Source organism: Rasamsonia emersonii (genome assembly GCF_000968595.1).
Source record: "Rasamsonia emersonii CBS 393.64 chromosome Unknown ctg1118621759679, whole genome shotgun sequence".
NCBI classification, from domain to species: domain Eukaryota; kingdom Fungi; phylum Ascomycota; class Eurotiomycetes; order Eurotiales; family Trichocomaceae; genus Rasamsonia; species Rasamsonia emersonii.
In genome coordinates, this window is record NW_013563337.1 from 44778 (window position 1) to 66197 (window position 21420).

General features: G+C 50.6%; 8 protein-coding genes across 8 annotated transcripts; 5 read left to right on the plus strand and 3 right to left on the minus strand.

The window, feature by feature from the left end:
* Positions 1-2721: 2721 nt before the first annotated feature.
* On the plus strand, positions 2722-3491 carry T310_0487 (uncharacterized protein; the record flags this gene model as incomplete). Its single annotated transcript, XM_013476621.1, has 2 exons — positions 2722-2823; positions 2928-3491. 2 exons carry the CDS (start codon positions 2722-2724, stop codon positions 3489-3491), a joined length of 666 nt encoding a protein of 221 aa, XP_013332075.1.
* A 1410-nt stretch (positions 3492-4901) lies between these two features.
* Positions 4902-6530, minus strand: T310_0488 (uncharacterized protein; the record flags this gene model as incomplete). Its single annotated transcript, XM_013476622.1, has 4 exons — positions 4902-5554; positions 5623-6038; positions 6363-6402; positions 6440-6530. The coding sequence occupies 4 exons, from the start codon at positions 6528-6530 to the stop codon at positions 4902-4904; spliced, it is 1200 nt and encodes a 399-aa protein (XP_013332076.1).
* A 332-nt stretch (positions 6531-6862) lies between these two features.
* T310_0489 (Galacturan 1,4-alpha-galacturonidase) lies at positions 6863-8347 on the minus strand (the record flags this gene model as incomplete). The annotated part of the gene is made up of 4 exons (XM_013476623.1): positions 6863-7309; positions 7370-7569; positions 7632-7998; positions 8075-8347. 4 exons carry the CDS (start codon positions 8345-8347, stop codon positions 6863-6865), a joined length of 1287 nt encoding a protein of 428 aa, XP_013332077.1.
* Positions 8348-9174: 827 nt separating this feature from the next.
* T310_0490 (Alpha-L-rhamnosidase B) lies at positions 9175-11359 on the plus strand (the record flags this gene model as incomplete). The annotated part of the gene is made up of 3 exons (XM_013476624.1): positions 9175-10071; positions 10124-10395; positions 10456-11359. 3 exons carry the CDS (start codon positions 9175-9177, stop codon positions 11357-11359), a joined length of 2073 nt encoding a protein of 690 aa, XP_013332078.1.
* Positions 11360-11836: 477 nt separating this feature from the next.
* Positions 11837-13231, plus strand: T310_0491 (L-serine ammonia-lyase; the record flags this gene model as incomplete). The annotated part of the gene is made up of 3 exons (XM_013476625.1): positions 11837-11943; positions 12019-12072; positions 12181-13231. 3 exons carry the CDS (start codon positions 11837-11839, stop codon positions 13229-13231), a joined length of 1212 nt encoding a protein of 403 aa, XP_013332079.1.
* Positions 13232-13771: 540 nt separating this feature from the next.
* Positions 13772-14427, minus strand: T310_0492 (Ankyrin repeat protein; the record flags this gene model as incomplete). The annotated part of the gene is made up of 3 exons (XM_013476626.1): positions 13772-14097; positions 14179-14356; positions 14413-14427. The coding sequence occupies 3 exons, from the start codon at positions 14425-14427 to the stop codon at positions 13772-13774; spliced, it is 519 nt and encodes a 172-aa protein (XP_013332080.1).
* Positions 14428-15120: 693 nt separating this feature from the next.
* T310_0493 (DNA-directed RNA polymerase) lies at positions 15121-15686 on the plus strand (the record flags this gene model as incomplete). The annotated part of the gene is made up of 4 exons (XM_013476627.1): positions 15121-15133; positions 15219-15428; positions 15490-15584; positions 15651-15686. 4 exons carry the CDS (start codon positions 15121-15123, stop codon positions 15684-15686), a joined length of 354 nt encoding a protein of 117 aa, XP_013332081.1.
* Positions 15687-16885: 1199 nt separating this feature from the next.
* On the plus strand, positions 16886-18559 carry T310_0494 (translation elongation factor EF-1 alpha; the record flags this gene model as incomplete). Its single annotated transcript, XM_013476628.1, has 5 exons — positions 16886-16890; positions 17001-17071; positions 17131-17189; positions 17249-17387; positions 17451-18559. The coding sequence occupies 5 exons, from the start codon at positions 16886-16888 to the stop codon at positions 18557-18559; spliced, it is 1383 nt and encodes a 460-aa protein (XP_013332082.1).
* Between the last annotated feature and the right edge of the window lie 2861 nt (positions 18560-21420).

The following is a 21420-nucleotide window of genomic DNA, read 5'->3' on the forward strand; positions in this document are numbered from 1 at the left end:
GTCGCATCAAGCGGTAGATTTGTCATTGTCATTGTCATTGTCGATTAGCGGGTCGATATTAAATAAAGATAATTCAATCAGAACTGGACTAGACTACATAGCATTTGCAGAGAGTTGTGTAGTCGCTGACCGCGATCGAGCAGCTAGCTAACTTCGATCCGACTTCTCTACTCCATCCGTCCTTCCATTCCTTTCTGCACTCATCCACAGATACTTCGACAAAATGTCTCGGTTAATCCAGCAATTTTAGAAGTATTCTTTTTTTTTCATAGAACCTGCCTACCAGAAACAAGTGAATACATACATATTCAAACCCCTTACTCTTATCCTTTTCATCTTCCACTGCCCAACATGTGAATGAATAAATCATACCTGCATAGACCCGGGGCTCAAAAGCAATTTAAATAGTTAATTTCTCCTGGAATCATTGCATTCACTTATTCTTCTGGCTTGTTGATTAGTGACTTGTCTCACTTGCTGATTTATTAATTATTCACTTGCACGGCTGGACTCCTGGAGGAGGAGAAGATATAGTACTCCCCATCCTTCCCCGTCCGGCTGGCCTTTTTTTTTCTTCTTTAACCTACTCTGAGCACATCAACGGTCATCATCATCATCTTCTTCTTATAAATAGAGATGGGCTTTATATATTTTATATTTATATTTCATGGATTGATAATCTTCTGTGAGTGACTGATTACGAATCACCTTGCCGGGCAAAAGAAGAATCTTTCTGAGAATACCATACCGACAAATTCAACAACCTTGGAACACAACACAGGATATTGTTCTCTATGTTGAGTTCAAACGTGCTGGCATCACACTTACAGCATACAGCATTATTGTAAATCCTTCAACGAGCAAGAAGGCTTCACAGTCGGCGATAGAGCGGCCAATCCAGGAACAGTTGTTGACTGAGGAAGGAACCGAGGAGTTTTTCCTCCCGAAGTTTTTTTACCCCTTCCGATTTCGTGGTTTTTTTTCCAGACAACCCAGTTAAACGCAAATCCGATCTGTTGTTTATAGGCCTACTAGCGATTTAGCGGCCATCAAGAATTGGAAGTTTGTCGTTAAGTGGAAGTTGCTGCGTCATATCAAATGGGCAGCTCCAGAGATTGTTCGAACGCTGAACTCCAGGCTAAGAGTGTGCCTGCCATATTTGGCCGACCGTTTCTGCGTTCAAGACGATAATGACCGTATCCAGCAAGGGTTTCTGGCGTCAAGGGGATTACGGTTTGAATTCAGACCCTGACGCGCTTCGTATTGAGGAAGAAAGACCTCCAGGAATTCCCTTGGGGATTCCCTGCGCACACAAGACCGGGAACTATTAGTTGTCGAGAAAGTTGAAGAGTACTGTTCTGAATACATCAAGCAAATGGGCTAAGAAGCGACTGACGGATGCCATGTCTTCAGCAAGTCTCGAGGTCGACGGAGATGGACAGATCTTCGGGAACGACTCCGGCCGGGATAAATCTTGTGAAACAGAAATCTACACTTGTCGGCCGTGTTGCAGCGCTGGAATCACGACTTAATGCAGTGGAGGGTGCAACTGCACAATTCACCAAACTACTTAAGTGATCAATATCTCGCCGTTCGGGAGAGGACATTCGATGTCTGGGCACGAGATACTTTGAGGAGTCGCACAAGCTCTAAATACAGAGAGCAAAACCAAACCAAGTTATCCATAGCGGCGATGCAGTCGCTGATGCGGAGATGTTTTGTACTGTACATGATGGCGTTGGTGCATGATGTGTTACGGTACAAAGGCCACCACCTTTTGTCATCGCGACTTCAACCTCAGCTGAGAGTACATGTACTTTGTTTGCATGATGCATGCCCACGTCCTCTACGGTATCAGATCTATATCTCGCAAACCTGTGGCGGCGTATCACGTCGAATAATATTTTCGAACGTGTGTTGTCACTGGGATATTCCAACTACAATGTCTCCGTTAGCCAACCTCAAAGAGCTGCGAATTGCCCACTGCGCACATGTTTGCCATGAACAGTCCGCTGGCCAACCCACGATTTCTGGATGTCATCTTCGATCAGAATTCCGTTCCATAGACTTCGTTTCCTTCGGTTGATATCGACGTGGTCCTTTTGATGAATGAATGGATTAGGACTGGACAGCGAATTCAACCAAGGTAGTCTCCACCCCTACGTGTATTGCCAGGATTGAGCAGTTCTTGCGTCTTATAAAAGGACATTGCTGGCCTGTTATTTGAAGGACCACAGTCACTTGGGCCCCAACACCGCCGTCGAGCCTTCATCACTGGTAAGAGCAGAAAGCAGCCACCAGCAACGCCATTGATGATCGTCATAATGCAGTGACCGATGATGATCTTGAACATGCAGAAGACGAGCTGGCTGAAAGAAAAGGCAGCCAACGACCTGTGGCGGAGGCAGTTGAGTTGTTCGAACCATCGACTTGGTCGCAAAGACCTTGTCGAGACAATCGGTGGATTTTTGTTTTACGAACGAATTCCGCCCATGAATGAATGACAGTGCAACATTGGAGCTGTGGCATACGACTAGTCGATAAGACTCCAAGATTACGAAAACCACGAATTGTACATACGCCCTTTCATTTCCTGGTTCGGATGTAAGAAAACCACACTCTTACATCTCTCACATTTCTCACGTCCCGTACGAAGTATGCACTGTACAACTTCACCATACGAGACAGGAATCCTGATTCTGAAATCGATACAGCCTTGGCATGGCGCACCCATGGCAGCACTCAGTCGTGCCTTTGATTTTTCTTTTTTCTTTGCAGTACTGCACTCATCGCCCCGAGAAAAGATCTTCTCATGCTACACATGTATACGATGAGACCGGAAGTTCGACCTGCCGCTTCTACAACTCAAAGGGACTTTGAAAACTTAGCCCTCTTATCTGCGATCAATACTTGGTATTAATTACTAGTCCAGCTTGGTGAACGAGACAGCCGAGCAGTGGGCTGACGCCCTACTCGAACGTCTTTTCCTAGGAGATTGGGGTCTCCCCGTATTTGTCATCTCCAATCGCGATCCGAAATTCCTCGGAGACTTCTGGAAGCAAATATTCTGTCGTCTCAGTGTCCACCTCCTTTATAGTACCGCGTATCATCCACAAACAGATGGCCAGTCCAAAAGAACGAATGAGACCATTGAAATCTTTCTTCGCTATGCCATAGCATCTCTTAATGATACAACAGATTGGCATTTGACGTTGCCACACCTCCAGTTTATCCTAAACTCGTCCCCCAATGCTGCTACAGAACATTTGCCTCATCAGTTAATATACAGCATCAAGTTAAAAGATACACTCACACTCAGTCTCACCACTGATCCTCCAGACGTACAGCAGTTCACCACTTATAACAATGCACACAAAGCACTCAAGATAGCAGCCATTTACACAAAACACAGATACAGCGCCAAGCACAAGGCCATTTACTTCAAGAAAGGGAAAGGGTCCTCCTTCGACTTCATCGCGGATACTCCATAGCTTCTCTTCTCTCCCAAAAGTACAACAACCAATACACTGGGCCATTCACGATCGTGCGTCCTGTCGGCCGCTTGGCCTACCAGCTGGACTTTCCCCGCGACTGGAAAATCCATCCAGTTTTGGCTCCGTTCCTCCGTGGAGCATCGTGAAAAAAACAACAGGTCCTTGAGGATCAAGCCCAACTTTCAGCGGGGTTACTGGACGACAAAGGATGGCAAAGTACAACGTACTCCATGAAGAAAAAAAAAAGATACCGCGAGCGGGTTCGACGGTGTCAGATTGAATTGAGAGACTGACTTGTCGAGGGTTGGAACCGCCGTTTACTGAATGTCCTAGTTGGTAATGAGTTTTTCCTTGCATGGTAATAACTAACTGGAAATACCTAGTCAGAAGGCGATATGCGACTGTCAGCACCACCAGCAGGGCAAATTCATCATCTGGCCGCTCGTTGGAGAGCTAGTAAGTACCACTCCTCCCAGTCGCTACCACTGCTACCAGCTCACCCAGTAACAGATCATCCATCCCGTCTTGCGCTCACAAATGCAGGTGTTTACGAAGAAGAACCGTGACGTCAATCGCCAGGGCCGCTCGGCCCAGACAGCATTTCTCCTACACATTGTCAGCAGTTTTGCAAAAGCTGGGCTACAATTGTGTTTTTGGGGACTTTGGCGCATCTACCTAAAGCAGAAAGCTGCCTAGAGACCCTAAGGGAAAGGTAAAAGCTGAAGAGGAAAGTAAGGACACTAAGGATATAAAGATAAAGGTAAAAAAAAAGATACTAGACTATGCATTGTTATACTTGGACTTTAGTGATCCTCTTACTATTAAGGAGGCAAAGCATTCTTAAGGCACTAAACTAGACAAAGGAAGCCAAAAAAAAAACAGGCTGCAAAACAAGCTAAAATCTAAAGGCAAAAGAATGAATCAGGTGGTCAAAGAGGACGATGAAGGCAGGGGCCGCGCAGAAGAAAGGAGTCCACAACAAACATCATTGCCACTGAAGAGGCAGTCCAGGAGGGACTGTTGTAAGGGCGTCCACGGATGGGACTTCTGGGATGTGGTTTTTGTTCTTTTTTGTTTTGCTTCTTTCTTTCTCCCAAATGCCCAGAGGATGGGCTGGTATTTAGCTGGATAGTAGCAATGGCTGTGGCAGAAAGCGTGCAGGTCAACAACTCGCGCAAGGCCCATATGCCACTACTCAATGTATATATATTGTCGAGTCCCTAACAAGATCTTGCTGCATCTGGATTGATAAATCACTCGCTCGAATGTAAAATTAACACAGGAATGGCGTTGGAGTTATAAAATCATCCGCGTGATTAGATCACTAGTGTATGGTTTATGTATGTACATACATCATTAGATAATTACAGTACAGTACATCAGCGATAGTATAAGAGTAGGACAACATCATTCATCGTAATCTTCATCGTCCCGTGCCGCGCGACCCCTCGTATTTCGTCGATTGAGCTGACTTCGCCTATTCGCCCTCCCCTCGTCCGGCGGCTCATCCCCAGTATCAGCTCCTCGAGCCCTCTCTCGCCGACTGGCTGCCAGACTCCTTTCTAGTCTCCTTTCGAATTCATCTTCCTCTTCGTTCTCTTGGGTACCGTTGCGGGCTTCGCCGGTCGTCGTCGGGTCGGGACGTCCGTATACCTCCCTGACCAGCCCGGCCACGCCGCTCTCGCCCACCTCGATCTTCCCCCTCGGCCCGACCATATATTCGATCACTTCCTCCCCGCCGTCCGTCTCCCGGTTCCGGACGAGATACCCATCCTTGCAGAGACGCTGTATCAGACGGTCCGTCCGGTCAATAGGCGTGTACATGTCGATGTTGGTGCGTTTCAGGTATCGCTCCAGCTTCTGCTCCGCGATCGAGCCGCCGGAGAGGGTTATGACCGAAATCAGGAATGTGTATATCGCTGTGTAGGTGCTGTCGCTGAAGGAGGACGGTGCCTTGGTTGGGGGTAATATCTCCGGACTTCGGTAGGGCGCAGGAAGGGTGCTGGTCAATATCCAGGATTTATTGGAGGTAGTGGACGGTTTCTCGACGCGTTGGGCGGCTATATATATCGAGAATTAGCCGACTGCCAAAAACGAAGCTATTTGGAACTGCTGGTTCGAAACTCACCTCTCCTCTGACTGATTGTCACCTTCTCCTTCCCGGGCAATTCCACCATCTGCATCCCAAACCGACTCCGCAACACCCTCTGCGCCTGGTCAAAGACGGTCTTGAACTGCCGCGAGCCCTGCTCGCCGAGAACTTTGGCGCTGATATCCGTCCTTCGGATGGGCAATCGCGAGTACTCGCTCGCCAGGGCCAGCCGCACCAACTTCTTCACCATCATGTCGATATTGCTGGGCGTGCGCGTTTCCCCGTCGGATGACGCGGCTGATTCATCATCGTTCTCTTCTTCCTCTTCTTCTTCTTCTTCACTATCCATACGCCGGCGACGGTTCGCTGGAACAACATCATCGGATTCAGACGCAGCAGCAGAAGAGGCTGGATCGGCAATCTCTACTTGCGGCTCTGGCTGGAGTGGTGATCTAATCAGCGATTTGCCATAGCTTATAGCTTCATGAGAAAGAAAAACATACCGCACGACGTTTGCGCACAAGTGGCATATTTCTTTCTTGTCACAGCCCAACCAGCAGGGCGTTTGGACTCGTTATCAAGATTGAATATCCAAGTCAAAAACAAATTTCCTCGCATATGAGTGATGTTTCTTTCAGATCTAATTATTCAATGAATTCCTGACCCTCCTGCGCCGACCGAGACGCGTTGACGCGCCCCAATTACTCCGTATGGAGTCCAGACGGGTTCACGCACAGACCACCATCCAATCATCTCGTGGATGATAATTACGATACCCTATCCGGAAAAGCTCGGCTCCCCGCACACGTGACTCCCCTATCCAGTATCCACAAAGTCGAAAAAAAGTACTTACTAGTGACAAATGGATATAAGTCACACGATCCAATGCTCCACCAACAACCAGCCAAGCAAACACGCATCATTGGTCTAGTGGTAGAATTCATCGTTGCCATCGATGAGGCCCGCGTTCGATTCGCGGATGATGCATGTAAACGCTTGGCTGGTTGGATTTCTTTTTGCTTTGTCATGTCTCATGACATGAGAGTTGATTTTTTTGGGTTATAAATTAATTCAATTTTATGAGTTAACTAAGTAGGAGTGGTTTTTTTTTCCTGTGCCGAGTTTTTTTTTTGGTCTTGATTGACATCAGTTAACTATCACGGTTATTGTTATTCATTATACTAAAAGACTTTAGCAAATGAGGAAGTTCTCGCGGTTTTCTCTTTCTGACATTGGCATGCATATCATAGGGAGCTAATATGACAATGTCTTCGACCTAGCATCCTGGCAACCCATGGACACCTCCTGGAGCAGTGTATTTACAAGACCCCAAGCCGGGACCCGTCCCGTTCTGGCCCGGAGTGATGTTCACATTCTGGAAATCGATGTTGTAGCACGGATGCACATTCGAGCACGAGATCGTCGACGTCACGTTCGACTTTTTCGGGTTGCTGGTGTACCCCGTAAAGTTGACGAAGGCAATGTTGCTGATCAGCATCTTGCTCGTCCCCGGCGACGTGCCGTTGTCGCCGCTGTCCTCCGAGATGGCTGGGCCGGAGTCAGCGCCCTGCACGTTGAAGTTCGAGAACAGGATGTTGGTGACGCTTCCCCAGCCGCCGCCACGGGGGAGGCCGGCGCTCTCATACGAGCTCTGCGGCGTGAGGACCCCGGTCCATGTCTTGATGTATGCGCTGTTGGTCATGTCGTCGTTGTGGCGGATGATCTGGCGGTAGGCAGAAATACATGAGTATGTGGATGGCTTGAAAGAAAGTTTCTGGCTTACCGTCACATTGTCCACGACCACATTCTCAACAGACGAGTCCTCCAGGTACTGCCCCAGACTGCCAATGGCAATGCCGTTTCCGCCCACACAGGTCACGTTGCGGACGTAGATGTTGTAGGACCGCGGCTTGATGGCAATGCAGTCATCGCCGCCTTGGTAGACGAGGTTGGTGAGCTCGATGTTGTAAGCATCCATCGTGTCTGAAGTAATTAATTAGCCGCTGTATATAACGAACGAAACGACAAGTCCAGTGCGATCTTACCAAACCCATCGGTATTCTGAACCCAATTCTGCCCGTACGGCGCATTCACCGCCGTAGCGTTGTTGTGGATATTGTTGAAGCGCATGTTCGTCCCGTTCATGATGTTCAGACTCCACAGCGGAGGATCCTTGACGAAGAAGTCCTCCACGACGACGTCGGACACGTTCCAGAAGACGAAGGGCATCGGCCGGCCCGGCTGCGTGACGCCCTTCTCTACGTTGTACCAGGCATTCCCGTTGCCGTTGATTCCTCCCGTCCCGTACCCTTCGATGGTGATGTTCTGCCCCGTGATGACGAAGCCGGCGTGGTGGTTCTGGAAGGCAATTGGGTAGGAGTTGTTGCGCCAGTAGTTGAGGTCGTCGGAGAACTGATAATCCAATAATCAATATATATTCAAGCCTTTTTTTTTCCCCTCATGTTGTGACTGTGTGTGCCTTGCTTACCGTCCATATGCCATGCCACTGAATCACTACATTGTTTATGACGGGGTTCAATCTCGTCGCAATCCAGTAGTTCTGGTCCTCGGGGAAGACTACTGTTCCGCCGTTCCCACAGCGTCGAAAGGCTTCCAGGATATTCGGCACGTCGTCTCTCTTGTTACCCAATGCGCTTACCGTGCAGACATTGCCATCCACCTTAACTGCTGCATTGGGGCTGGGGCTTGCAAGTGCCGCCGAGATGGGCACGATTGCCAGAAAACTTCTGAGCAGACGCATTATTGTTGTAGTTTTCTCGATTCTGCAGGCAGGCAGGCAGAGCCAGTTACACACTGGTCTGCAAGGCGTTTTTGCGTCCGAGTCGCATTTTATTTATTTGATTCATGTGCCAGTGCTGTAATTTTCCGATCATTGCGGCATCGCATTTTCCCCTAGTGTCTATTGTCCGAACGCCATTCGGAAAACGACCCCCTGTCTAAGTCCTTCAATTTTGGCTCATTTCGGAAATCTTTGCACCGAGACATGTCGACTCGTCGACCATTGTACAGAGTATGGAGGAGTGTTTGGTATCCCCCCGATTTCTCCCCACACGGAATCGCTGGACTGCGGGGAAGTCTGGAGTTAATCCGTTGGGGTTTGCTTTCGCGCCTGTCGAAAAGGGCCATAATTCCGCCGATCGCCTGCTGCATTGCGTGGTGGAATACGGTCTAAGTACGAGTCTAAGCAGATTTGGTATTTTGGTCCCTGGAGTCGACTGGCGTGTCAATAATAATCCCACCAATAGACGTCAATTCCTTTGTATGCATTTGTGTACCTAACTTCTCCACGTTCTGTGGTCTGAACATCGGGAGCTGCCTTTTTCACTGGAAACGAGTAATTTTCCTGAGGCGCTCGGGTAATCGGATCATTCATTAATTAATTGCGATATATTATAACGATCTGGTGTGTAAGGCAGGAGGAGACTTCGGGATAATGCTGCTCTCTGCATGCGTCCTGATGGCACGGTCTGGACCTTCATAAACGAGGGTGGATCCCAATGCGAATTCAGTAAGATATAGAGGCCAGTGCTCTGGGACGTTTTGCAGCAAAAGCGTTTGTTGAGTGCAATGGCTCTGAGACAGAGGTTGCTATCGCTGCTGCAGCTGTGGTGGTTGTTGGTCTTCTCCAGCTTGTCGAGCGCGCAGAAATGCTGGAGGAACACCACGTGCACCGGCCCAGCTGACACGGCCTTTCCAGGGACGTGGGAGAAGAACATCTACGCTCCGTCCTCCAGGACGGTTCGACCGCAAAAGATTCTTTCCTCGCACGGTGAACCGGCCTATCAGCCTGGTTCGGGGAAATACGTCCTGAAAGGCAATGGCTCCCAGATCGTCTTCGACTTCGGCCTAGAGGTCGGCGGCATAGTCACGGTGGACTATACGGCTACAGGCGCTGGCACCTTGGCCCTGGCGTTTACAGAGGCCAAGAACTGGATTGGCGAGTGGTCCGACTCGTCCAATGGCGCTTTCAAGGGCCCTGACGGCTATCTGGCCCAGAATATCACCAGGTCAGGGAAAGGGACGTACACGATGCCTGACGACAAGCTGCGCGGAGGATTTCGGTATCTGACTGCGTTTCTGATGACTACCAGCAACTCCACCAGCATCGACATCACCGACGTGTCCCTGGAAATCGCATTCCAGCCGACCTGGTCCAACTTGCGGGCCTACCAGGGATATTTCCACTCCAACGATGAACTGCTCAATCGCATCTGGTACAGTGGAGCGTACACCGTCCAGACGAACGCGGTCCCGGTGAACACAGGCCGTCGGGTCCCGTTTGTGAGTTCCGGGTGGGAGAACGACGGCCTCCTGGGCCCGGGAGACACGATCATCGTGGACGGAGCGAAACGGGATCGTGCTGTGTGGCCGGGAGATATGGGGATTGCTGTGCCCTCGACGTTCGTCAGCATAGGGGATCTGGAGAGCGTGAAGAATGCTCTTCAGGTCATGTATAACACACAGGTAAGAGAATGCAACAACACGCTATAAGAGCCATCCTACGAATAGAATATAGGATCAAACAACTGGCGCTTTCGACGAATCTGGTCCCCCTCTGAGTCAAAAAGGCTCGGATACCTATCATATGTGGACGATGATCGGTACCTACAACTACGTTCTCTTCACCAACGACACCGGGTTCCTCCTTCAAAACTGGAACGGGTATCTAAAGGCTATGGATTACATCTATGGCAAGGTGGACCCTAACAGCGGCTTGCTGAATGTCACCGGTACACGAGACTGGGCGAGGTGGCAGCAAGGCTACAACAACTCGGAGGCTCAGATGATGTATGTCCTGAATTCCGCCGTTGATGGATGGAGATGGGAGAACTGACAAGGGTCCAACAGTCTGTATCATACCTTGACAACGGGAGCCCAACTGGCTGAATGGGCAGGCGATACAACGGGGTTGGCGAGCAACTGGACAACGAGGGCAGCAAATCTCCAAAAGGCAGTCAATGAGTACTGCTTCGATGACTCCTACGGCGCCTTTAAAGACAACGCAACCGCCACGACCTTGCATCCGCAAGACGCGAACAGCATGTCGGTCCTGTTCGGAGTGGCAGATGAAGATCGCGTCGCCAGTATCTCTGACAAGCTGACGAAGAACTGGACCCCCATCGGTGCCGTCGCGCCAGAGCTGCCAGAAAACATCTCGCCGTTTATCTCGTCCTTTGAAATCCAGGCACACTTTGTGGCCGGCCGAGCCGACCGGGCCCTGGACCTCATCCGGCGCAGTTGGGGCTGGTACATTAACAACCCCAATGGCACGGAAAGCACCGTCATCGAGGGATACCTGCAGAATGCGACTTTTGGATACCGCAGCAACCGCGGATACGACTATGATGCTTCGTATGTCTCGCATTCGCACGGATGGTCTTCCGGTCCCACGTCCGCGTTGACCAACTACGTGCTGGGCTTGTCAGTTACGGCACCGCTGGGATCGAGTTGGAAGCTCGCTCCGCAGTTTGGCGATCTGCAGTCTGTCGAGGGCGGCTTCACCACGGCACTGGGCAAGTTCCAAGCTTCGTGGCAGAGGAGCAACGGAAGCTATGTCTTGGCCTTCGAGGTGCCCGCGGGGACGAACGGGGATGTCATCCTTCCTCTGCCAGCGGGACAGAAAAACCTGTCTGTGACACTGAACGGGCAGCCCGTAAACAACGCCATGCGTGTGGACAATGGGAAGAACACGGGAACCATCATTATACCAAACGGGGGGAGGTATCAGATAGCTGTCAGTGTGGGTAATTAAGCCTGAAGCGGATATCAATAGACATAACTACCAGAGAATACATGTCCTGTAGATGTATACGTATCTGTCTCATGAACAGCGACCATGCGTGTAAATAAATTGCACTGAAATGGCCAAGTTCCATCGGCATCGCCCTCCGGATCCGACCGGAAAACCATGGAACGCTCGAAGTCAACGAGGGTGGTGAAAACGGCAAAGTAGGCGGCGCCATGATCATTGGAAAGGCGTGACGGCGGAGCGGAGTGATGGTCCGAGCGCGTCATCACCTTATCGGACAAGTACCGACACGGGGGCAAACCAGATATACCTCATACTTCTATACAAATACTGCCTCAGTAGGCCTGTATCGGGTGATTTCGTCGTGGATGAGCCATCGGAAATATATCCACACCTCATATATAACGTACAGTACATTGTAGTGCATACATGCGTTAGCCGTGCATTGTTTAGCGAAAAATACGAACCAGTCCGCAACAAATGCCTTCAATCGCAGATCAACCACCACCATCTCCCTCGCAGAGCAAAAAGCCATGGATTGAGACTCCCCTGATTGAGTCTGCTCCGCTTTCGAAAGCGGCTGGATGGTGAGTACGTACCTGTATCTATTTACTGGTGGAAAAAAGCGAACTTCCAGGCATTTACTAATTTGTTTTTTGTAGTAGAATATTCTTGAAATTGGAGCTGCTACAGCCGTCGGGGAGTTTCAAGTCACGGTAAGTGCATAGGTAGCAAGCACATGAGCTTCAAGTCGGGTTAAGATTGTCGATTCTTGTCGAGATATATATGCTGCTCACTTCGAAACGACGCTGACTCTTTCGCAGAGGCATCGGCAATTTGATCCTCGCGCATCTGTCCGACCCCTCCAGCCAAGGCAAAAAGCTCCACTTCTACAGCTCTTCGGGAGGAAATGCAGGTTTGGCCGCCGTCATTGCCGCGCGCGACCTGGGCTGTCCGTGTACGGTGGTCGTCCCGATGACCACGAAGCCGATGATGGTCCAGAAGCTGCGCGATGCCGGCGCCACGGACGTGATCCAGCACGGCGCCAGCTGGTATGAGGCCGACACCTACCTCCGCGAGAACTTCATCGAGGTCCCCGGACAGAAGCAGACAAATTCGAAGGGCGAGCAGCAAGGCGCTCCTGACGTGTCCGTCACGTCCAATGAGCAGGTCAAGAACGTCTATGTGCCCCCTTTCGACCACCCGCATATCTGGGAAGGCAACTCGACCATGGTCCCGGAGCTGGTCGCCCAGCTTCCTCCTCGAGAGGACGGAGATTCAACGAAATTCCCCGCCGATGTGATCGTCTGCAGCGTCGGCGGAGGCGGCCTCTTCAACGGCATCATCCGCGGTCTGGAGGAGCATATCCGCAAACAGCAGCAACAGCAACAACAAGTCCAGGATGGCCCCGCCTCCGCTGAGAAAAAAGTGCAAGTCCTAGCCGTCGAGACCAAAGGCGCCGACTCGCTTGCCTATGCCCTGGAGAAGGGCTCACTCCAGTCCCTCCCAGCCATCACATCGATGGCAACGTCGCTGGGCGCGCTGCGCGTCGCTGCACAAACCTTCAAGAACGCCAGTTCCCCGCCGCCGGGGATCGAAGTCACCAGCGTCGTGGCCTCCGACGCCGAAGCCGCGAGGGGCGTCGTGCAACTGGCAGAGGACAGTCGACTGATAGTCGAGCTGGCGTGCGGGGTCTCCGTCGACGTGGCGACCAGTGTGCGACTCAAGGAGGTCGTTAAAAATCTGAATCCGAACACCCGTGTCGTCGTGATCGTCTGCGGCGGGAGCAATATCACGCCGGAGATGGTGGGCGAGTATCGGCACCGGCTCAAGTATGGATGGGATAATGTTCCGAGGATGGATGATGAGAAGTAGAGGCGAAAAACCGAGGAATATAGGAGTCAGGGGCTGGCAGATAGCTATATAGATATATGACGAAGAGACGTTTTAACGAACTAAGACTCAGTTCTCATTGCTTCAATACTCAGAAAATGCACACATCTCTCGAGAGATAAGACTGTCTATGCAGCTCTCTTTGAATGGATTCTTATCTGAACTTTATACACACAATAGGATATTTTAACCAAGACTCAACAGAATCGTCAAGTATCTACCAGGTAGGTCTTCATCACACAGGGTAACTCGATAACAGCAATGTCAAAGACCGGAATGTAGAGTCGTGGCACGTCATTACGACATGAAAAAAGCAGGAAGGTCGCAGATGAGCCAGTAGCCAGGCTGCGAAACAGCCAACGCAAATGTTCGGCTTCTTGCTACCAAAACACTCATCACACCGGGTATAAATGTCGACGGTAGTCAGAACAGTGCAGCCAGGGGTGGTTTTAGCACCACCAGAAGATAATGTAGTAAACAAGGCTCCGCACACTCCAACTACTGCTCCTGCAGGCCTTCCTCCTACTCGCTATCACTGGCACTGCCTGCGGCTTCGTCCTCATCGCCTTGTTGGACCCCTTCGGTCAAGATGTATTCTGCCTTCTGGAGAGCCAGCTTGATCTCTTTGTGGTCTCCATAGACCAAGTCCGCCGGTTTCTGCCCGTGTTTATTCCGCACCCGCGGGTCGCAGCCAGCCTCGCACATCATTTCGATCATCTCCAGCCCCAGATTTGGGTCTTTCTCATTGGCGAAACGGACCGCCAGATGCAATGGAGTTTCTTGGTCGACGCGGGTAAGAGGATCGCATTCGAAGTATTGAATGTCAAGAAGGGCGTCCATCACGTCGTCTAGCGGGAGGATCGCACGTTAGCTACAAGCAGGCAACGGCGATCGGAGCACTATTTGGCTCTCCCTGGCAGGTTACTTACAGCTACCGTACATGGCACAGATGTGGAGCGCATAGTTGCCTAAGGCGTCCTTGACATTGTTGAAGAACTCGGCCACCTCCTCGTTGCTCTTGTCGGCCATGCCCTCTAGGACCTGCTCGATCAGGTGAGGCTGGTCGCGGCGACATGCTTCGATAACCAGCTCCCGCGGAGATGCGCCCTAAAGGAGTGATCTATAAGTGTGTTGAAGAAGGACTGTGGAGGAGCCTAGTGTACCTCATCGTCGGCCATTGTTGCCTAGAATCAACGTTCCTAGGGGTCCCAGAGAAGAAGCAGCTCCCAGAAAGGCTATGGTATATTTCTGCAATGAAGATCGGTTCAAATCGTCGCTATCGAGTTGACTCTAGCAAAGCGGCAGTAGACGGCAGGCTGGGATGGGAGGAGGGGTTGGCAGGCGGGTGGAGCGCGTTCAGACGGCGAGGGGTCAAAACTTCAACCAAGAAGGGAAATAGGTATATGTACACAAAAGGCGAGAGGCCCGTCTCGCAAAAATGGTAGCTATTGGGTGGACGTGACCACCACTGGACTAGATGTCGACTCTTTCTCGTCTTCTGCGAACTACATACAATGCCAGGCGGATGATTGACCGTCAACAACGGCCATGCTCTTCCTCAAGTGGATAGCCGCCCGGATAATATGTTCATCCGAGGCGGTCTCTGGCTGACCGCCTTCCCCCGCGCCTATGGCGTCAACGTCGAACGGGCATGCATTGCGTTTGCCGCGCGGCAAGCCAGCAGTGCTGGAATAGGGTTCCGTCAAAAGCGGCTTAATTAGAAACTGGAGTGCGACAACTCCCTGCCAGTGGATCCCAAAGGGCTACAACTGCCATCTTCTGCTGGCCAGAACATGTATTTTGGATACATGTACGGTCTCTTCCGTTCAAGCTTGCGACCTCTGTCAGATTAAGCAGGATCCCGCTTCAAAATGCCGTTGACCTGTACGTTCCTCCAGCATCCTCCTGTGCTCCCTGAACACGGTTGCGTCCGGACCGGGAAAGGACATGGGAATTAACGATGACCTAGTCTGTCCCAATTGCAGCAATGCGCTCACCGTCTCTCGAGCCGAGCCTTCTTCTCAATATCCTCTTGGCATCAACCGGTTCGAGTGTCGGACGTGCCCGTATCAATACGTGCTGGACCGCGCTTACTTCGAAGACACACCCATGAAGCAGAAGGAGGTGGAAGAAGTGTTTGGCGGCAAAGAGGAGTTCAAAAATGCGGACAGCATGGCCGGTAAGTCGTCCTTTTTGTCGGGAACCTCTGGTGTGCCAGAGACTGACTTTCTTTGTGCTAGCTCAATGTCCTGCAGAAGGCTGCCCTGGCGACCGCGCGTACTTCTTCCAGCTTCAGATTCGCAGTGCGGACGAGCCGATGACCACATTCTTAAAGGTACGAACGGAGTTTTAATGTGCTCGCTGCTAGGAATTCTTTTATATGCTGACCATGACAACTTAGTGCACCACTTGCGGTACCCGCTGGAGAGAGAACTAAAGTTCGACTTTTACGAGAAAAGCAACCCTTTTTTTTTTCCGAAGCAATTTCTTTTCTTTTTTTCGCATATCAGAGGAGAAGGTTAAAGGCGGTCAAGACTTGCATTGAAGACGGCGTTTCTACTGGATGGTGTCATCGTTGGAGAAGATGCATGTTTTGAGATACCCCGCAGTTGTGCCGTGTATATAGGAGCCATCTTCAGTGAAAAATTTTTATCGTTTGCCAGTCTAGAACCAATCAAGAGAGTACCATTGTCAAGAACAGCAAACAAATCGCATCAATATCAAAAACTACTTTCCCTGGAGTGGCAATCAAGGTGGGAAGCGAGAAAAAAAGTTTTCGTTGCTACCCCTCTATCGCGGCATTGTAGCGAAGATCGGGCTGGCCCCAGTGGAACCCTAGCCGCCACTAACGAGCCGCCACAGGTTTCTTTGACAACAGCATCCAGATCCCAGCAGGGTTTTTGTCCGCCAGAGGACGACAATTTCCAGGCAACCAAATAGCGACCTGAGGTAATCCGCGTAGCCACGGCGACCGATGTGGGCTGCGTTGACGTTGCTGCCCAGTTTGCCTGCAGCAGAACCCGAATTTGGAGGGGTACTTCCGCGACTAAGACACACAGCGGTGGGTACAGGAGGGGTATTTTGCTGATGGACCGCAGGCAGTGGTTTGCCGCCAGCCTTCAAAAATTTTTTCATTCTCTTCCTGTTTTCTGCATTCTGGGGTGGAATCTGGTCTGTGTGCTCTTGTAGCAGCGCAGGGAATCATAGCAAGCAGACGAGGGGTCGAGCAGAGGGGCATCCAGTGAAGATTCTGCGCTGGTGCCGTACAACGGAAGTGGGGCAGGCCCCTCCATGCCCAATGATAAGGATGCGCCGACGGCTGGCTCGCTGCACGTCCACCGACAGCCCACAAACGCAGCCTGCCGGCTAGTCGCCTCCTCGCTTGCCCCTCCATATAAGAATTTCCCCTCCTTCCTTCCCACAAAATTTTTCTTCCTTTCCTCTCCCCGTCTGCTTCAGTACGTATAAACCCTCCCTCCCTCCGAGCCCTTCCATCGGTTTTCATCTTCTTACTGACAAGTTTGGTCCTCAGCACCTCTACGCATTGGCCGTAGTACCTGAGCACCCTTCTTGAACTCTTCTAGTATCTGACAAAGGCACTACAAAAGTTCAAAAAACCTTCACACAGTCGTCACCATGGGGTAAGCTTGCTCTCGAGATGCGAAAAATTTTTGCATCGTCCAGACCGTCGATGATGGTCCATCATCGATGGTCAGTCCCAGACCAGCGCTGACCAGCATTGCGTCCACAGTAAGGAGGAGAAGACTCATATTAACGTCGTGGTCATCGGCCACGTCGACTCCGGAAAGTCGACCACCACCGGTAAGACGCCTGCCGTCGCCCTCTTCCATCCGGCGTCGATGCTCATACAAGCAAAATAGGTCACTTGATCTACAAGTGCGGTGGTATTGACTCCCGTACCATTGAGAAGTTCGAGAAGGTAAGAATTTTCACGGCCGTATTTGTGTAGAGGACACGCTCTCTAACACCCCCCCGTAGGAAGCCAACGAACTCGGCAAGGGTTCCTTCAAGTACGCTTGGGTCTTGGACAAGCTGAAGGCTGAGCGTGAGCGTGGTATCACCATCGACATTGCCCTCTGGAAGTTCCAGACCCCCAAGTATGAGGTCACTGTCATTGGTCAGTATTCCTAACCTTGTCATGATTCGTCACGTAGAAGCGTATTCTAACTGTCCCGGATAGACGCCCCTGGTCACCGTGACTTCATCAAGAACATGATCACTGGTACCTCCCAGGCCGACTGCGCTATCCTCATCATTGCCTCCGGTACTGGTGAGTTCGAGGCTGGTATCTCCAAGGATGGCCAGACTCGTGAGCACGCTCTGCTTGCCTTCACCCTCGGTGTCAGGCAGCTCATCGTTGCTCTCAACAAGATGGACACCTGCAACTGGTCTCAGGACCGTTACAACGAAATCGTCAAGGAGACCTCCAACTTCATCAAGAAGGTCGGCTACAACCCCAAGGCCGTTCCCTTCGTCCCCATCTCCGGCTTCAACGGCGACAACATGCTGGAGCCCTCCGACAAGTGCCCGTGGTACAAGGGCTGGGAGAAGGAGACCAAGGGTGGTAAGGTCACCGGTAAGACCCTGCTCGAGGCCATCGACGCCATCGAGCCCCCGGTCCGCCCGGCCAACAAGCCCCTCCGTCTGCCCCTCCAGGATGTCTACAAGATCGGTGGTATTGGAACTGTCCCCGTCGGCCGTGTCGAGACCGGTACCATCGCACCCGGTATGGTCGTCACCTTCGCTCCCAACAACGTCACCACTGAAGTCAAGTCCGTTGAGATGCACCACCAGCAGCTCAAGGAGGGTCAGCCTGGTGACAACGTTGGTTTCAACGTGAAGAACGTCTCCGTCAAGGAAATCCGCCGTGGTAACGTCTGCGGTGACTCCAAGAACGACCCCCCGTCGGGCGTCGACTCCTTCAACGCCCAGGTCATCATCCTCAACCACCCCGGTCAGGTCGGTGCTGGTTACGCTCCTGTCCTGGACTGCCACACCGCCCACATTGCCTGCAAGTTCGCTGAGCTGCTCGAGAAGATCGACCGCCGTACCGGCAAGTCGGTCGAAGAGAACCCCAAGTTCCTCAAGTCCGGTGACGCCGCCATCGTCAAGCTGGTTCCTTCCAAGCCCATGTGCGTTGAGTCCTTCACCGACTACCCGCCTCTGGGCCGTTTCGCCGTCCGTGACATGCGCCAGACCGTCGCTGTCGGTGTCGTGAAGTCCGTTGAGAAGTCCAAGGGTGGTGCTGGTAAGGTCACCAAGGCCGCCCAGAAGGCCTCCAAGAAATAAACTGGTTGATTGAGGGCCGGGAGGCCTCGGGACCAGGATATGGACATGGGATGGGACATGAGTGAAATGATGGTAAAAAGCCATGCGAATATAAATTAGACTCGCATCTTGATGGTTTTTTAATCAATAAACAACTTGATGACCCATAGCTACTGGCTTATGAAATACGATTTGTGGACTTTGACAGTCACTTTTCAGAGTAGGCCGTAGAGCAGAGGCAGTCACAGTAAGAATTATCTAAAATGACATGATTTATTGTTGTTGACTTGGACAAGTGATGGTGAGGTGTCTGATCCGTTTGTAAGTAGAGAGTATCCTACCGGATCGATCAAGATTTTATTGACACCGTAGCACATTATCGTTAAGCAGAATAGTTACCCATACACTTATATACCATTCAAAGAAAAAAAACAACTAAAATCAGTATAATGTACAGTTGAAAGCAGTGCAGAGAACCCAGACGCTGTATATAGTATGCCTAAATAGGAAATTCTCTATATATTTCTAGAGTGACGAGAAGAATACGTACATTACATCCTTCATCCATCTTACCCCGTGAAAGACCTTTTCGCTAGTTTGTTTGTTTGCTTGATTGAGGAAGAACCAGTATATATAAATAAATAAATAATTCATGCATACCTACCTGGTATTTGCAATGCATACAGAGTGAGAAGAGAATCTCCATCCACGTTTGATATCAAGGAACTAATTAACAAGAAAAGAACGATCTAGTTACAAAACGTGGACATAGAGAAAGGTACAGGGGGGAAAAAATTTTTAGCCATGATGAATGCGAAAAATATCTCCACCAGAAATCAATCATAGTATGGATCTAGATCTATTCGAGGGTGATCGCTTATCAGCCTCACAGCACACACATATACAGTACACATATGTGTGTCTGGTCCTACGGCAAGACCAAGTGGTACTGTACTGTGCACAGTAGCAAGTAAGCAAGCAAGCAAGAAGCAGTAATATCTGAATTGACAATCCAGCGAAATCGGATAACTTTACATTCATTCTCATCCCAATCCAGCAGCATGTTGTGCGAGCCAACATCAACCTGAAACACGCCACATGAGTGAACATGTTCAAGCGCCTGCGCAGTTTGAAAAGCCCAGCGTAGGAAGGACGTCCTGAATTGACGCAAGCTGTCCAGCGTCACGAAGGTCCCAAAGTCGTTTGCGAAGGGGATACTTAAGGCGTTCAAGAACAATCATGCCATTGTGGATAGAAAGGAGTCTTGTGACATAAGGATGCGAGCCCAAGCGCTCGTAGATGATACGTTCGATCTCGAGCTGACGTCGGCTTTCATCGGTGTCGTAAGGAGCCTTGATTGCGGCTGAATCGGAGACTTTGCAGACAACGGCCGAGACGCCACGAGAAATGAAAGGGAGGTCATATACACTACCCTGTATGGAGGGTTCTGGATCCATGGTCAAACTAAATAGTGACTAGGTAGAAACGATACTCCGTATGGGAGTTGATCCATGCGCCGCTCTGCCGTGCTTGAAGCGAATCCGAGAGCCAATAATAGAGCCAGTAAATCAGTAAAATATTATTCTTTGCTAACTACTTAGGCAAGTATATTCCACACGGAATTCCTTTCCATATGGACCTTCTCTCCGTGGACAGATTATAAAACAATCTTTGATAAATCTCGGTATTCACGCTACGATGCGTAAGGCGTGTGTTGAGTCATGGCCCAGCCTTGGGATAGCCTCAAGATTTCCTAAATATGAATAGAATCATAAGTCTGCAGACGTTGGATATATGAGATCTCTTTGCGCTTGGACTCCAAATTTTCATTCATTTTCTTTTCAATATGTTCAGCTGGTTCATAGATGTCTATGAGTTGAAGAATTGGGGTGGGGAGATGCGTCTGCTGCATTGAGGATTGAATAGACTACGTTCACCCTGTGAGTATACCCCGAGAATTAATAGATGAAAAACGAGATCTAGACTGAGATGTTTACTTCCGCAATTTTGGTCTTGAAGATCAAACAAGACTCTGACTCAGCATTGGGTGCACAATCTCCATTCTGAGGCTCTGTGAGTCACGAACCACGGAGGAATCAACCAGACTGCCGGACTCAATTGGATCGACCATTTTCGTCGCAAGCTAAGCCTGAGAAAGTTCCTTACATACTGGTGACAACGTGCGGATAATGATGATGTCGGAATTACCCGATTTCGTACTTAGTGTATATCCATACACTACCCATCCATAGGCGGGGTGCGATTCGTTGATGGAAGGGTTGATCCACGCAACCAACAATTGCTCTTCAGCCTTATTCTTATTCGACTTGGCTCTGCATGCAGGCCTGCGTGACAGCACTGCTGGTTGGTGGTTTTGTCATTGGAGACTCGGTGACTGGAGCGTCGTGGCACAGCTCACGCGCAGGTAGCAGCAGCTATCTTCCTGCACAACTCTCTTGCAGCTTGCCCTGCCCGTTATGGCTTCGAGAACAATCCTCCCTGCATCCAGAGGAACGGCAAGGCTGCAGTGCCTTATTTTGCAGGGTGACTCATGGCCGACCTGCAATCCACCATTGTCCATCGCCAGCCTGATTGGCGATGCTGTCTGACAGGCAACTTCCGCTATCCGGTGCTTCATGCAGTCAACCTTGCCAGAGTTAATGCGCTGCCAACGCTGGCTCGCAAATCAATGCAGAAACTCTCCCTCAAGGCCATCCACAGAGACAGGCTTATATATCCCCTCGGTACGTGTTGTTCACCTCCCAGGGATTCTCTAACCTTCTGCACAGTACAGGCTTAATTCGATTCCCGTCTTCCCTCTGTATGGTCGACCTAACATTTCTCCCTCCACCAGACCCATGCCCCTGCCAGGAGAAGGATTT